General features: G+C 41.5%; 1 protein-coding gene across 5 annotated transcripts in view; it reads right to left on the reverse strand.

Annotated features, from left to right (window-relative positions):
• HEATR5B (HEAT repeat containing 5B) overlaps positions 1 to 15,086 on the reverse strand; it is a 63,445-nt gene extending 48,359 nt beyond the window's left edge. For 3 of the 5 annotated variants that reach the window (XM_084828325.1, XM_084828329.1, XM_084828330.1), the window contains exons 1-8: positions 14,954 to 15,086; positions 8,101 to 8,267; positions 7,262 to 7,473; positions 5,549 to 5,657; positions 3,828 to 3,977; positions 2,731 to 2,902; positions 1,892 to 2,049; positions 400 to 649 (exon numbers count right to left, since the gene is read on the reverse strand). In XM_084828325.1, coding sequence (XP_084684451.1) covers positions 400 to 649; positions 1,892 to 2,049; positions 2,731 to 2,902; positions 3,828 to 3,977; positions 5,549 to 5,657; positions 7,262 to 7,473; positions 8,101 to 8,226 — 1,177 coding nt within the window. In that variant the 5' untranslated portion in view covers positions 8,227 to 8,267; positions 14,954 to 15,086. Of the gene's footprint in view, positions 1 to 399; positions 650 to 1,891; positions 2,050 to 2,730; positions 2,903 to 3,827; positions 3,978 to 5,548; positions 5,658 to 7,261; positions 7,474 to 8,100; positions 8,268 to 11,143; positions 11,297 to 14,255; positions 14,342 to 14,953 lie in introns of those variants that run through there. The other 2 variants (XM_084828326.1, XM_084828327.1) reach the window with 2 other exon arrangements.
• Between the last annotated feature and the right edge of the window lie 11 nt (positions 15,087 to 15,097).

Here is a 15,097-nt window from a genome sequence, read left to right on the forward strand (position 1 = left end):
CAATCCCAACCTGTACACCTCATGCATGTTGCTTGCAAATGGAATATATCAAAAGGGTGGGTATTACAAGAACAAAGAAAAGCCTCACTTCCCTATCCTATGGGGCCTCTCTATCTTTACAGTGTAGCCCCCCAACCAAGAATGTGGTGGCTTAAATGCTGAATAGTTCCACTTTACCTCACATCTCACTGAACACCTCCGCTCTATGTTGTGGGCAAATCCTATCAACTATTAAGCAGTAGATTTGTATTCATACACTCCCTTTATTCTATGGACATTTACTGCCATAGAACAATGTAGGAAACCCCATTTATAATAACAACTACACCAACTATTGAATTAGCATATTTGAAAATTATTGCATTGCTATTACTGATTCACTCAAGTTCTCTCTCTTACCTACTGCCTTCATCTGTTTAGCAATAGCCTGGCAGATATCTTTGGCAGCCGCAATCTGTGCCTTCTCCCCCAGTAAACTTCCTACAGTTGCTCTGAGGATAAAAGAGACACATCTTCGAGAGTATACAGCTTCTACGTGAGTCTGAGTTGCGCGAGGATGAGACACTAGATCCAGCACATGCGACAAGAACGTAGCAAAATTGCGCTCCAGCCACTGACCTCCTAGTGTTGTGACAAAGACAACGTAGGCCTGCAGATTCAAAATGTGTACATTACAACCACAAAAGGGAGGATTTATTCACATTTCTAAAATGGGGTGAAATAACAAAGGGAAACCATAAAGAGAAAGCTTAAATGACTCAAGCTGCATGAAATTTCAAAGCAAGACAAACTTATTTTAGGTATGGATTCATTTTTTTTGCCTAACATATACAATGTGTTATAAACAATGCTCCATGAGCAGAAGGGACACTTGTAAAAGGGAATTCCCAACCCCTCCTCACCACTACAATCCCCTGCACCCTTAAAAAGACCATCCTAAGGGTTGGGGGTCTCAGTAAAGGCCTGGGATGTGGTAGCCAAAAATCAGGTGGAGGCAAGTTGAAGTTCGTAGGATTTGTGCTGCAATTTAAACAAGCAAACAACCTGTGCTATTGGGTCGTTTTAGGATGAATTAAAGGGGGAAAAAGTACCTTTTTCTGGACTCTCCAGAACTGCAATAGTACTAGCCCTCTAGTACTATTGCAACCTAGGAAGCTGCCTTATACCAGGCCAGATAAGCCCAGAATTACCTAATCTGCCTAGTCGCAGCTTTCTCAGACAGAGATCTTTCATATCACCTGTTACCTTTTAGCACAGTCGAGTAAGGCCTCTGGGGGTGGGAAAGAAAAAAACAGTATCCTCTGCAAGCCCCAAACACTGCTATAAGGTTTTTGGTTCAGGCTGGCTGGGCATTCCTCTTAGGGTTGGGCATACAACATTTTGTTGCAGGTAGCAGTTGTTTTCTTATTTATCTAACCATTTAAACAGGTTATTATGGCTAGGATTTAAAGAGCTATTTCAGGAATGCCAAGGGTATGGGCATGCCCAGTGGGATTTTGGACTTGTTTTCTTTCAGCAGCTGATAACCATGCCACATTAAACCGCTACTGAAAGGTTCAAAAGAAGCTTTCACTTGGAACAGGGGCTACTATTCAAAGAACATACCCAAAGCCCCCTTGGGCACACAGACTGTCTTGCACAGTTCTTTGGATCCCATTCTATATATAGTTAGAATTGTAATAAACATTGAAAAATAAAGAGTGAAAAATGATGTCATGTTTATGATATGCTTAATCAAAAGACATGAATGTCAGAAAGTGATCCATTTCTAAAAAGCTATGAAATAATGGTTATTTGAGCACTTCTTGCCTAGGCAGAGATAAAAGCAAGCTATCTACACTACGAAAATTATTTACGAGTAAAAGAAATCTTTTTAAAAAAGTGAACACACCTGTGTAACGCCAACTCGCACTTCTCGATTGACAGATCCTCCCACTTTTAACATCTCACCACCACTTTTTAAGAATCCAGACCCACCTCGCAGAAAACCAGTGGCCATGAGTTCTAAGACCTCTTCCAATGTAGCTCGCTTCACATTCTGGCGCATCACTTCAAGGAGAAAATAATGTAATCAATTTTTAATGAATATTTTAAAACAATATTTTAATACTGCTTGGACTCATATTATAACTGAGATTTTGGTAAGTATCATGTCTTGCTACAGTAACAACCATAATTAATACTAGGTACAGCTTCCAACCATGAAATAAACGTGAAGGGTAGTATCCAACGGGGCCGCTGTGCTCCTGCCGATTCCGTTGCTTGCACAACAAGGGTTTAGCAATTCATAAAGCAAGCCCCCAAATGAGCAGAAGTCCATCATGCAAGCTCCGCTGACCTGCCCCATTCTGGAAATGAGCATGTCTGCTTGTTTCTGGTTTCTATCCAAAGTGCTAAGTCCCCATTGTGCAAGCGGGTGGGTTCCATTGGCACTTGGCAGGGTTAGATACTGCCCAAAGTCTTCAGAAGATTTCAAACAATTACAATACTAATTCACAAAGGGTTTCTGACTCATTTCATGGAATCCAATCTTATTGATTAGATCAACCTCTGCCTTTGTAGATAAATTATTTCACCTTGGCTAGCTGCACAAATATAAAAAAGCAAAGATCCCCCTAATTGTATTCTACAATTTTGAATTACACAAATATATTCAGTTTATGTGATTGCACATCCCTGTGAAATCAAAGCACAGAATAATAATTACATATACAACTCAAGCTTTACTACCTGTGGCTTGCTTTGGTATCAATGCTGTAGCCATAACTGTTCCCAAAAGTTTGGATACTGCAACTCGTACACCATAATTTGAGTTTTCCAGAGCCTTAAAACATAGAGTTGCTACATTTTCTAGTTCTGCTGTCCACATAAACACAGCTTCATTTTGTAGTTCGAGTAGGCACTATAAGAAAAAAAAATACAAAGAATTGTTAATACTTTTAGAATGTTTATCCATCCAATCTTGGAATACAGCCAGCACAATCACCACTATCATTTATCCCACTTGTATTGGGCATGACTGGTATAATTACTTAAGAAAAAAATCCAGAGAAGATACACTGAAATCTGTCTTTATAGTTTCAGGAAAGGTTTGTAAAGGTCACTGGTATACATACACAAATGTTATTGCATTAGTTAATATGTTATTATATTAGCTAAGCCACAAGCAGGACATGAGTGCAACAGCAACCCCCTCCCCGCCCAACTCATGTTCGTCAGCGACTGGTATACAGAGGCATACTCCCCCTGATACTGGAGGTAATATATAGCCATCACGACTAGTAGCCATTATCCTCCAGGAATTGTCTACTCAACTTCCTTTCCAAACACACACCAATAGTTTTCAGTTTTAAAGTGTAGTGTGGGTTCCCCTGCCCAGACATCCCAGCTCCTTCTCCACAATGAAAATAAAAAGGTTTCAGCACTTTGAAGCATGACGAAAGCTACACTGTTGCTCCAGTAGCACTCTATCTTCAGCAAGAGGGAAAATTCTATTCTGCTGTCATTTAGAATCCCATTACAATGGTTTATTATTTGAGTTATATCCTGAGCTTAGAGCCAAAAATTAGAAATAAGGGATTCCAACATAAAAATTGCCCTGTGGCTGCCTAAATGATTTTAGAAAGCCATACAAATAAACTACTTACTGTACCACTCCTTTCCAAAATAGTTCTGAGACATATCTAGCTGCGCTTGCTGTGACAGCAAAGCAGGGCTTACCTCAGGCATGATCCCTGCATAAGTACTACACAGCCTAAAAAGACCTATGGAGGATGCACTGAACCAAAAATGATGGATCTATAATTTGGAAAAGAAAACAAATCTACCTTAGCTACTGCACATCGCACAGCCATAGCTCTGTCAGTCAGGAGAGAACGTGCATTCTTATAGATATCACGGTGGCAAGAAGCTGCTGCACCACCCAGCCCACTCAGGACTTTCTGTAAACTCATTAAAATTTCACTCCGACCCTGTGACTGCAATTTGCCATGGGATTTAAGAAGTAACATGAGAGAAAAAGAGAGAGAAAGAAAATAAAGCAGAAGTCAAACACATTGTTTTGTATTTTTAATTTTCATTTTATTTTAAAATACTGTAGATTATAACATATGGAAATAGCATATTTATGTCTTTAAAGCTTCAATGGTAAAAATATAGTATATTGAAGGTGTTCAGACAACAGTACCCTTCATTAAAAATAAGCATTATACTGAAGCAGTAAGAATAACCATCATGTTATATTGTGTGGCGCATTGGCAGCAGAACATAGGTGTAACCAAAGGAAATGAAGATGACTAAACAGTGAGGTATAAGCACATCATATATACTAACATGAACTCAGGTGCTGAGTTATGACTATATGGCCAAAACGGGGCTACAGAGGAACAAGAGGGAGGTATTAGCATACTTGGGGGAATCCCAAGGTTTGCAGAAGTAAATCTTTTAAAGGAAATAAACCTAAGGGAGCAAAAAATCCAAAGCGCCCAGTGTGGACTAAGCATACTCAGTAGTAACAGACTGCTGAGTGTCTGTGGGGGTAGAAAACCTGAGTAAGGGGAATGGAGTACCTCAAAGAAAGGCATGGCTGGCTGAAATGCTGAATAGGAGCACTGCAAACTGAAACCTGTTGCTGCAGGTCCCTCTTGTAAAAATGTATTTGCCAAATTCATCTTTCAAAGAGATGGACTAAGGGAGGCTTAAGAAGAGACAGGCCATGATCATCACATCATATAAAAAGGTACCAAACAATTACCACAATACAAAAATATTTCTTATGAAGATGCCAGTTATGGAGCTCATCAACTACCTTATCAATTTTTATCTAAGCATATGCTGCAATATTATCTTTTAATAAAATCTTAATACATTTCCTGCTTGTTAACAAAGTAAGACGACCATAACCCACTCGCCAGTCTACTATGGATGTATTTCTTTTGAAAATCAAACTTTGAAAATCACACAGGTGGTGCCCCCTAACAAATCACTTCATGATTATGCGAGGTTGCTAGAAAGTTCAGATGGAGATGCTGTTTATGCAAACCAGCACTTCCATGTAGTTGGTGTTATACCCCCCACCCCATTTTCATAATGGAAATCGCTTTTTCAAGCTGCCACTCTTATGGGAAGCAGAACAACCATACACAGAGGCATCAGTTAACACAGCGTCTGAGTTCAGCTGTGGGTGATCCCAGCAATTGTGTAAAAACAACATTGTATGTGAACTAGCCCCAGGTGAAAAGACAATAATTAACTGCACAGAGAACTACAAAAATGCCAAAATACGATACAATATTTGCTTGCATCAACTAGGTTTCCCTCCTGCTCCCTCAAAAAAAAAAAATAGTTTACACTAATAGCAGCAGATACAATTTCTGAATATGGGCTATATAAATCTAAGACAACAGATTACGCAAGTCACTTTTTATAAGCCTTAAATATGTCCTTAACTGATATTGTGAATCTGTTGCAAAATAGCCTCTATTAACTCATCGTAGAAGAACAGTGAAAAATATGCAGACTGACTTTTTTTAATATTCCTTTCACTCACCTCAGCACTTTTCAGAGACTTTAAGAGATTGTTAACTGTTTCTGGAAAAGAGCTGCCCAGCATTCTCCCCATTTTTTCATAAAATGCTCCAACACATGCCACTGCAGTGCTGCAAAAAAGCAAGATAATCTCTAGCAATCTGACATTTAAATAAATAGGGGCATCAGACCAAAGGTTAAATGTCTTCAGGCAAGGGTGGTAAGGTTTATGTTGATTTTTGAAGGAATTCAGAGAATCCAAGCTTATATTTTGGCTACAGAGATAATCTTAGAAATGAGTAGGTAATGATTCAGAAGTTTTAGCAATAAGTTAACAAGTAAAGCAGATGCCAAGTTTCATAACACTTTTTGACTCTCATGATTTCCAATATTCCCATCCACCCCCCACTGCCCCAAGGAGTAACTCATATTTCTCACATATTTCAAAGTAAGTATAATGTTGGTGATGTTCACCAACAGTAGTTTGGCATATTTTAAGTGTATTTTGCAAGGATGTATGAAATAATTAAGTAAAATGTGGCCTTCTTTGACTTCACACATCAGAAGCTCACTAACAAGTCCTGAAAGTATGAAATCTAATGTAAACAGATGCAATTTGTTAACTCACAGTACTTAAAAGATGTTCCTGCGAATACTCCAAAGTAATTTTTAAAAATGGCTAGTAGAATTAAGTAATCCTTCAGCTTTTTTTTTTCTTTCAAACTATTGTGCTGTAATTTACTTAGAGCACAATCCTATGCATCTTTAGGAAGAAAAAGGCCTACAACTCCCAGCATGCCCCAGTAAACATAGCTGGGACATGCTGTGAGTTATAGGCCTTTTTTCTGTCTAAACAAGCATAGGATTGTGCCTTTAGTTTTTCTAAGTTCTCAGTGCAGTCTAGTGAGGGTACAGCACCTGTATGTAGAGGAGTCTCATAATGCTCAATGAAGACCTATTTTCACTTTCATCCTGCCCAATATAAGTGTGCAGGTGCACATGCAGTCAGTGCAAACAGGTGTTGCAGGGAACAGTAGTTCCATATCACCACCTAGCTCTCTGTCTCCACATGCCCTGGACACTTGTAATTTGCATGGTGTATGGAAAGATAGATGAGATGTGGATGTGGAAGGCACACATGGGCCTACTAAGCCCTACAGTGCTCCCTTGTGCTATCTGTGCTCTCATGCTGGAAGGAATGGGGAAAAGAACAGACTGAGCTCCAAATTTTGGACATTTAAGTGGGGAAAAACATTACTTAGAAGTTCCTAAACTAGTATTCTTCTCAAATATTAGGCAATCGTACATCTTTACAAGCAGAGGAGGTATAATTTCATTCCTATAACCTACACTGTATGGGAAAAAAACCTAGAAGATCATAAAGAAAATAATTACCAGCATAGAAATACCCCCTCTTTAAACATCACTGCCCACCTGCCGTTTTCATTTATCCTCTACATTCAACTGTGTCACATTCGTAATGAACCGGTCTTGTAACCAAAGCAATAGGAAATAAATGTCATGGTTGCTCCATGGTGTTAATAATTTATCAGTGGTATGTTCCCCAGAGAATTTTGAAAACCGATACACACCATGAGTCTCTGACAGAGAATGATTCAAATCTGGTCAGCTACCTCTTCAGGGAACTGTGTGCTTTGAAATTAACAAGCTAAGACATGACAACATTTGACTACTTGTAACAATGCTCTTTTCCTATAGACAATCTATTACTTACAGTTTGGTTGGTAAGTAGGCAGAAGTATCATCTTTACTCTTGATAATGTCATTACACTTATCAAGGGTCTGAAATACAGTAAAAGTGTCTCCAATGCTGTACAGAGCAGCAAGATTCTTTGCAAGTAATTTCCGGGTGGGTGGTCCAGGGGAACTACTGATAAGACCAGTCAGCTGTTCAACAAGCTTTTTTTGTTTTTCTTTTACATCTGTCTGTTAATGAAATACACATTTTATTTGTTCTGATCACCACATCTCGACATACAAATGCTTAATTCTTTCAGATGCTTGCTGTTCATATATTCTTATTTCTATGAATATGAATATAACAACTCCCCTTTGTTTTTCATTAGGAAGTCCTGACACAATGATATTTGATGGTTCATTAAACAAAGCCAGCACTGGCCTCATCCACTGGCCCATTTGCCTTTTGACATTTCTCTGACACTATTGATACAGATTCACTTCGAAAGGGAATTACAGCTCATGACATAACAAGCTTTTCACCACAGACTACTGGTGTACCAGGTGGAAAAACAAATAACCCGAATTAGTGAACTTCATCACAGTTTCATGCCAATCATAGCTTTCCCTAAGCAGGAGAGATGGCCTGCAATCCTATACCCACTTATCTTGGTGTAAAGCCCACTGAATTCAATGGGATTAACTTCTGGTAGACATGGATAGAATTGTGCCATTAACGTCATAGACCAGCAACAAAGTGTTTATACAGCTAAATCAAATATGTTGGCTGTTTGGCATGTTCTAAGGTATACCAGCTTGGTTATATAACAGAATTAGAATCATATTAGAAAAAGGCCAACATTTTTTAAAACTTACCTTGTTAGCAGCTACAAGCACTTTGTCAAGAAACCGCAGCCATTCAAAGATGAATACTGGCCGCTTTGCTTCTGTGATCTGAGCCAAAGCTTCTTCATTTAATAACAAACTGTGAGCAAGCTCCATGGCTGGCTAAATTCCACTTTTCCTAAGGGCGCACTTATTTCCTATTATGTAAAAAGAAAAAAATGTACCACAGAAAAACAGATTTTACTATTTTTTTCTTACTCCTAGTGGCAGTTTGCAAACAACTCATTTATTTAGAGCGCAATCCTATGCATGTATAGACAGAGAAAAAGTGTCTAACTCCCAGCATGCCCCAGCCAGCAATGCTGGCTGGGGCATGCTGGGAGTTGTAGGCTTTTTCTCTGTCTAAACATGCATAGGATTGCACCCTTAATGATATTTACTACATCCCAGTTTGGCAAACACTTAACATGAAGCATCTGCACGGATTTATTATACGTTGGATCTAGATTGAGTCATGCTTAGAATAGTACTCTAAGCATGACTAAATTTGGATCCAACCCTAATTCTATAGCACCATCTATGTATATGTTACAAATAACACATTTGACATGCCCCTACCCGAAGGGATTTACAATCTAAATATAAAGGTGAACAACAGAGGGAGAGAAATGGTGCCGGGGTAAACAAGGGAAGAATATGTGGAAAAAATTGAATTTTGTGGTGAGATTTGAAGGAAGTAAGGAATGTGGTTGTACAGAGGCAGTTCAAAGCATAAGGGACAGCAAGGGAGAAAGTGCAGAGTTGTGTCAGGGAGAAGGAGTTCTTCAGACAGCTGAGGATGGTGGAACTGGACAGGCGAAGGTCACAGACAGGGTTGGGTCAAGAACATAAGAGGATGGGGAAAGGCCTCAGAGGGTTTTGAAGATAAAGGAAAGGAGATTGTGCAGGATCCAGGAGTGGAAAGGAAGTCAGTGTAGGGATGGGGAGGGGCATCACACCATCAGAGCAATGAAAGAGATGAATAACTTTGGTAGCAGAGTGCTGGATGGATATGAATGGATAAAGGTGAGACAATGGAAGACCACAGACAAAATTACAGTTGTTCAAGTAAGAGATTATCGGAGCATGGACCAAAGTTTTTGCTGAGAGAAAGGGCCATATATTTGTAAGGTAACAAGAGAAACAACATGTTTGGTGACAGAATGCATACAGGGGGATGGGGTGCAAAGGAGAGAGATCAATGGATAAGGAGTGGAGGGCTTGGGAGGAATGACAAAAAGTCCATTCTTGGACATATTGACCGTGAGACAATGAAGATCCAAACAGAAATATCAGAGATACAGTTAGAGATGTAACATTGGATAGAGGGAGAAAGTTCTTTGAGAATGCCAATAAAAATGTAGACAGGGGTGATTAGGTAGACATTGTTTATTCAGACTTCCAAAAAGCTTTTGACAAAGTCCCTCACCAAAGACTCCTAAGCAAACTTAGCTGTTATGGAATAAGAAGCCAGGTTCTCTTATAGATCAGTAACTGGTTAAAGAACAGAAAGCAGAGAGCAGGAATAAATGGTAAATTCTCCCAATGGAGGGAAGTAAATAGTGGGGTCCCATAGGGATCTGTATTAGGACCAATGCTTTTCAACCTGTTCATAAATGATCTGGAATTAAGAACATAAGAAGAGCCATGCTGGATCAGACCAAGGGTCCATCTAGTCCAGCATTCTGTTCACACAGTGGCCAACCAGCTGTCGACCAGGGACCCACAAGCAGGACATGAGCGCAACAGCACCCTCCCACCCATGTTCTGCAGCAACTGGTTTACATAGGCTCACTGCTATGTACACCAATTAGGAGTGAGCAGTGAAGTGGCCAAGTTTTCAGATGACACCAAATTATTTAGGGTGGTTAAAGCAAAAAGGGATTGTGAAGAGCTCCAAAAGGATCTCTCCAAACCGGGAGACTGGGCATCTAAATGGCAAATGCGGTTCAGTGTAAGCAAGTGTAAAGTGATGCACGTTGGGACAAAAAATCCCAACTTCAGGTATAGCCTGATGGGATCTGAGCTATTGGTGACTGACCAGGTAAGAGATCTTGGGGTTGTGGTGGACAGCTCAATGAAGATGTCAACCCAGTGTGTGGCTGCTGTAAAAAAGGCAAACTCCATGTTAGGCATAATGAGAAAAGGAATTGAGAATAAAACTGCCAATATCATATTGCCGCTATACAAATCTATGGTGTGGCCACTTGGAATAGTATGTACAGTTCTGGTCATCACACCTAAAAAAAAAAAGATATTGTAGAGCTGGAAAAAGTGCAGAAAAGGGCAACAAAAATGACCAGGGAGCTGGAACATCTCCCCTATGAGGGAAGGTTACAACAGCTGGGATTGTTTAGCTTGGAAAAAAGGAGGGTAAGGGGAGACATCATAGAGGTCTACAAAATTATGCATGGTGTGGAGAATGTGGATAGGGAGACATTTTTCTCCCTCTCTCAAAATACTAGAACCCAGAGTCATCTTATGAAGCTGATTGGCGGGAAAGTCAGGACAGATAAAAGGAAGGACTTCTTCACACAGCGCATAGTTTAACAATGGAATTCGCTACCACAGGATGTAGTGATGGCCACCAATTTGGATGGCTTTAGAAGGGGGTTGGACAAATTCCAAGAGGAAAAAGCTATCAATGGCTACTAGTCCTGATGGCTATGTGCTACCTCCAGTACCAGAGGCAGTGAGCCTATGTACACCAGTTGCTGGGGAACATGGGTAGAAGGGTGCTGTGGTGCTTATGCCCTGCTCATGGGTTCCTGGTCGACAGCTGGTTGGCCACAGTGTGAACAGAATGCTGGACTAGATGGACCTTTGGTCTGATCCAGCATGGCTGTTCTTATGTAGAAAGGTAGAATTGGGTATCATCAGCGTATTGGTACTGAAAGCCGTGAAATGTGTTAAGGTTACCCAGGGACAACTTATCTAGAGAGACTAGCAGATGGCAAAGTACAGAGCCCTGGGGACCCCAAACTGAGAGAGGGAAAGCAGAAGAATTCTTCATTCCTTTCCTTATGATCCTCACCATAGAATTTGCTTTTTCCACAGGACCTGTACACTGTGTTGACATTTTGTTGACACCCAGATCTATTTCTCCTTAACATCTTTAGCCAAGGAAGGTAGGACTCCTCTGAATGACTGCCTGAAGTTGGTAATGGGCTGGATGAGGGTGAACAAGCTGAAGTCGAATACAGACAAAACAGAGGTGCTCATTGTGAAGGGTCCTAATTCAGGTATTGAGCTATGTCAACCAGTTCTGGATGGGGTTGCACTCCCACTGAAGGAGCAAGTTTGTAGCTTGGAGGTGCTTCTTGACCCACCCTGGTACCCCAGGTGGGGGCAACACTGAGAAGTCCCTGTTATCAACTTCAGCTGATACGCCAGCTATGCCCATTCCTGGAACAAGTGGACCTGGTAACAGTGGTGCATGTGCTGGTAACCTCTAGGCTTGATTTCTGTCATGTGCTGTACTTGGGGCTGCCTGTATATTTAGTTTGGAAACTTCAACTGGTACAAAATACGGCAGCCAGGTTGGTCTCTGGGATGTCCTGTGGAGACCATATTACAGTGGTTTTAAAATCTTTACACTGGCTGCCAATTTGTTTCTGAGCAAAATATAAAGTGCTGGTTCTTACCTTAAAAGACTTACATCATCTAGGTCCAAGGTACCTGAGGGAGCACCTTCTCCCCTACATCCCAGTCTACCATCTAAGGTCCTCTGAGGGCTATCCGCTGTGGCTGCCTAATGTGAGATCGGCAGCCACATGCAAGAGGACCTTTTCGTTTGCCACCCCTCAGTTGTGGAATGACCCACCAGTTGAAATGTGCCTGATGACCTCTTTTAAGGTTTTTAAGCAGACATTAAAGACTCCATTATTCTGCCAGGCCTTCCCTTTTTAGAACTCCTGTTCCTTTTGCTGACTTTTGTATACTGTTTTTAAGCTGTATTGTTTTAGTGTTGGATTTTTTAAAAAATTGTTTTTAGTTATATGTTGTTTTTAGTTATATGTTGTTTGTATATACTGTCCATATGCTTTTATGTAAATGGTTTTAAACTTTGCATATTGTATTTTACTGTTTTAACTTTTGTAAACCACCCAGAGAGCTTTAGCTATGGGACGGTATAGAAATGTAATAAATAAATAATTTTCATTGAGGGAGGGTTCCACTCTTAAAGGCAGCCTAGAAATAATTTTAAATAAATAAATATCCCCCACAACCCCAAGATCCCTTTCCTGGTCAATCACCACCAGCTCAGACCCCATCCATGTATATATGAAGTTAGGATTTTTTGCCCCATTGTTCATCGCTTAACATTCACTTACACTGAACCAAATTTGCCATTTTAATGCCTACTCTCCCAGTTTGGAGAGATCTTCTGGAGCTTTTCACTGTCCCTTTTTGATTTAACCATCCTAAATAATGTGTCATCAGCAAACCTGGCCACCTCTCTGCTCACCCTTAACTCCAGATCATTTATGAACCAATAAAAAAGCACTGGTTCCAATACAGAGCCTTGTATTGGCAGCGATGTTATCAGTGATAGTTATGAGGGCAGTTTCAGTGGTGTGCAGATGATGGAAGCCAGACTGGAGGGGGTCAAAAGCTGAGTTGGAAGAGAGGAAGTTATAATAGCAGGAGTAAGCAGCATGCTCCAGGAGTTTAGAGAAAAAAGATAGAAGGGAAATTGTATGGTACTTAGAAATGGAGGATGGGTCAAGAGATTTATTTTTTTTAAGAACAGGGAAAATGTACTGCATTTGAAAACTGAGTGGAAAGAGAAGAAAAGGGTTGATAATAAAGGGGAGAGGTGGAATAATGGCCAGGAAGAAGGAAACTAGGAGGAGATAGAATCAAGAGGGCACACAGAAGGGGTAGATGAAGATAATAGCATAGTCAAATAATCAAATGTCACAGAGGAAAAGAAGAGAGAGGAGAAGGAAGACATGTTGCACCTTCCTCCCCATCTCCCAGGCCAGTTTGAAGTAGTGATTGTAGAACGCCTATTTTGTGTTTGAACAACTTGTCTCCAAGGTGTTACCTCAGAGAAATCACTAACATGGAGGGAGGCATTAAAGCCACCTTTCAAAGGGATGCAAACATTTGGAAAAGCCATCAGGTTTTGAGCTTCCTGTAAGATCCTATCCTGTGCTGCTGGTGTCTGAGGTGTTAGGCAATGCCATTGGTAACATTGTATTCTGACAAGAATATGGTGTTCGATGTGTAAACTCACTTACTTGGCCAATGTTTGCTACTTCTTCAAGTTCTAAACTAAACTAAAGTTTATTCACTAAGTTAAGCTGAACGTATTTATTTTTTAAATTTAGCATAAAAACATCTAAAGCAATTAAAAAACCCAAAGCACCAACTTAAATATACAAAATCAATAAAATATAAACTTCCAGAAAACCCAGGCCCAACCTATAGGTAAAATCAGAGACCTTGAATTGTGCCAGGAAACAGATTGGAATCCAGTGAATATATTTTCATATTGGCAAGTTACATTCCAGCTGGCCAGTTCCGGTCCATTTTTCAATTCATGAAAAAGCCAGTGAGGGATATTTATTCTGAACTAATTGAAATTTCCCAGTAGCCTTGAAAAGGTAGGCTCACGTACAATGCATTGCAGTACTCAGGTCTGGATCCTATTAGGTCATGGATAACTGTGGCAAGACTATCTCTGTCCAGATGGGGCCACAACTGGCACACCAGCCTAAGTAGGTGGAAGATGCTTTGTGCAACCAATGCTACTTTGGCCTCCAAATGAAGGGCAGGACGGAAGGCACTTCCAAGCTGCAAATGTGATCATTAAGGGTGAGTGCAACCATCGAGAACAGGTTGAATACCACCTCCTGGATCAGTTAAACTCCCTTTCAGTTAACTGTCTTGCCTCAGCTGAATATCAATTTATTAGCCCTAATCCAACCAACCAATACCAACTTAATACATAAATTTGATGCCCATAAGAAAGGTAATTCATGAAAAAGCCAGTGAGGGACATTTATCATAACATGAAAAAGGTGGCCGCCATATGTGATACGCAGTGGTGGTGCAGACTGTCTGGGACAGTCATGGCTGGGTATAACACCAACGCACAACCACATCAGGAACATCCAGCCATGCAGATATAAACTCACACTGCATCATACACGAACACTAACAGGGAACTGTTGTCAGCCAGCTCAGGTTTGTTGCCATGCAGTGTATGAAATGGCCACAAATAAGGGCAGGATTGTTGTTGCTGTTCAGTCGTGCCCGACTCTTCGTGACCCTACAACAAAACCTGAGATGATGATGCATCAAGAGCTGCAACACTAGATTCGGGTGCAATGAGAGCGAGCTGGAATGGTCTCCAGCTTCCTGGAGTGCACAGTCAGGGGCAACCCCAGGTTTGCTGGTACACAGATCTGGGCCTGCCGCTGAACTCCCCAAACCGCCTCTCAGTCTCGGGGGAGGGTTATAGCTTAGTCCTGCACACAGAAGGGCCAAGGTTCAATCCCCAGGACGGGACCTCTGAGAAGCCACCGCCAGTCAACTCTGGACGAGATGAACCACGGTCAGAATCACCATGAGGAAGCCTCATGCCCGATCGCACGGCCCTGCCGGGGGGGAAAAGCAGCCCCAGCGACAAAGATCTCTCCCAATCTGTCCCCGCACCGAAGGCCGAAACATCCCACCGCGAAGCTCGCCCTACGCTGACCCCGCTCTCGACCCGTAGAAGCTGCCGTCGACCTCTCCTTCCCCGGGACCCACTCAGGCCCACCCCGGACTCCCCACATATTGGCCTCCTCGGCTCTTCCCCACAGAAAGGCAGGCCCGCGTCTCACGGACTGACCTTTTCCGACAGCTCACGCCGCCGCAGACGACTGCGGCGGTTGACAGAGAGAGGCGAGCCCCCGACGTCGCCATGGCGTTCCGCGCAGCCACCGGAGGAAGCCGCGGCTCAGGCGCAAGCGCAGCCGAGGCTCAGGAAGCGAGG

This window comes from Heloderma suspectum, chromosome 1 (genome assembly GCF_057233095.1).
Source record: "Heloderma suspectum isolate Gila_16-S chromosome 1, 16-S_ref, whole genome shotgun sequence".
NCBI classification, from domain to species: domain Eukaryota; kingdom Metazoa; phylum Chordata; class Lepidosauria; order Squamata; family Helodermatidae; genus Heloderma; species Heloderma suspectum.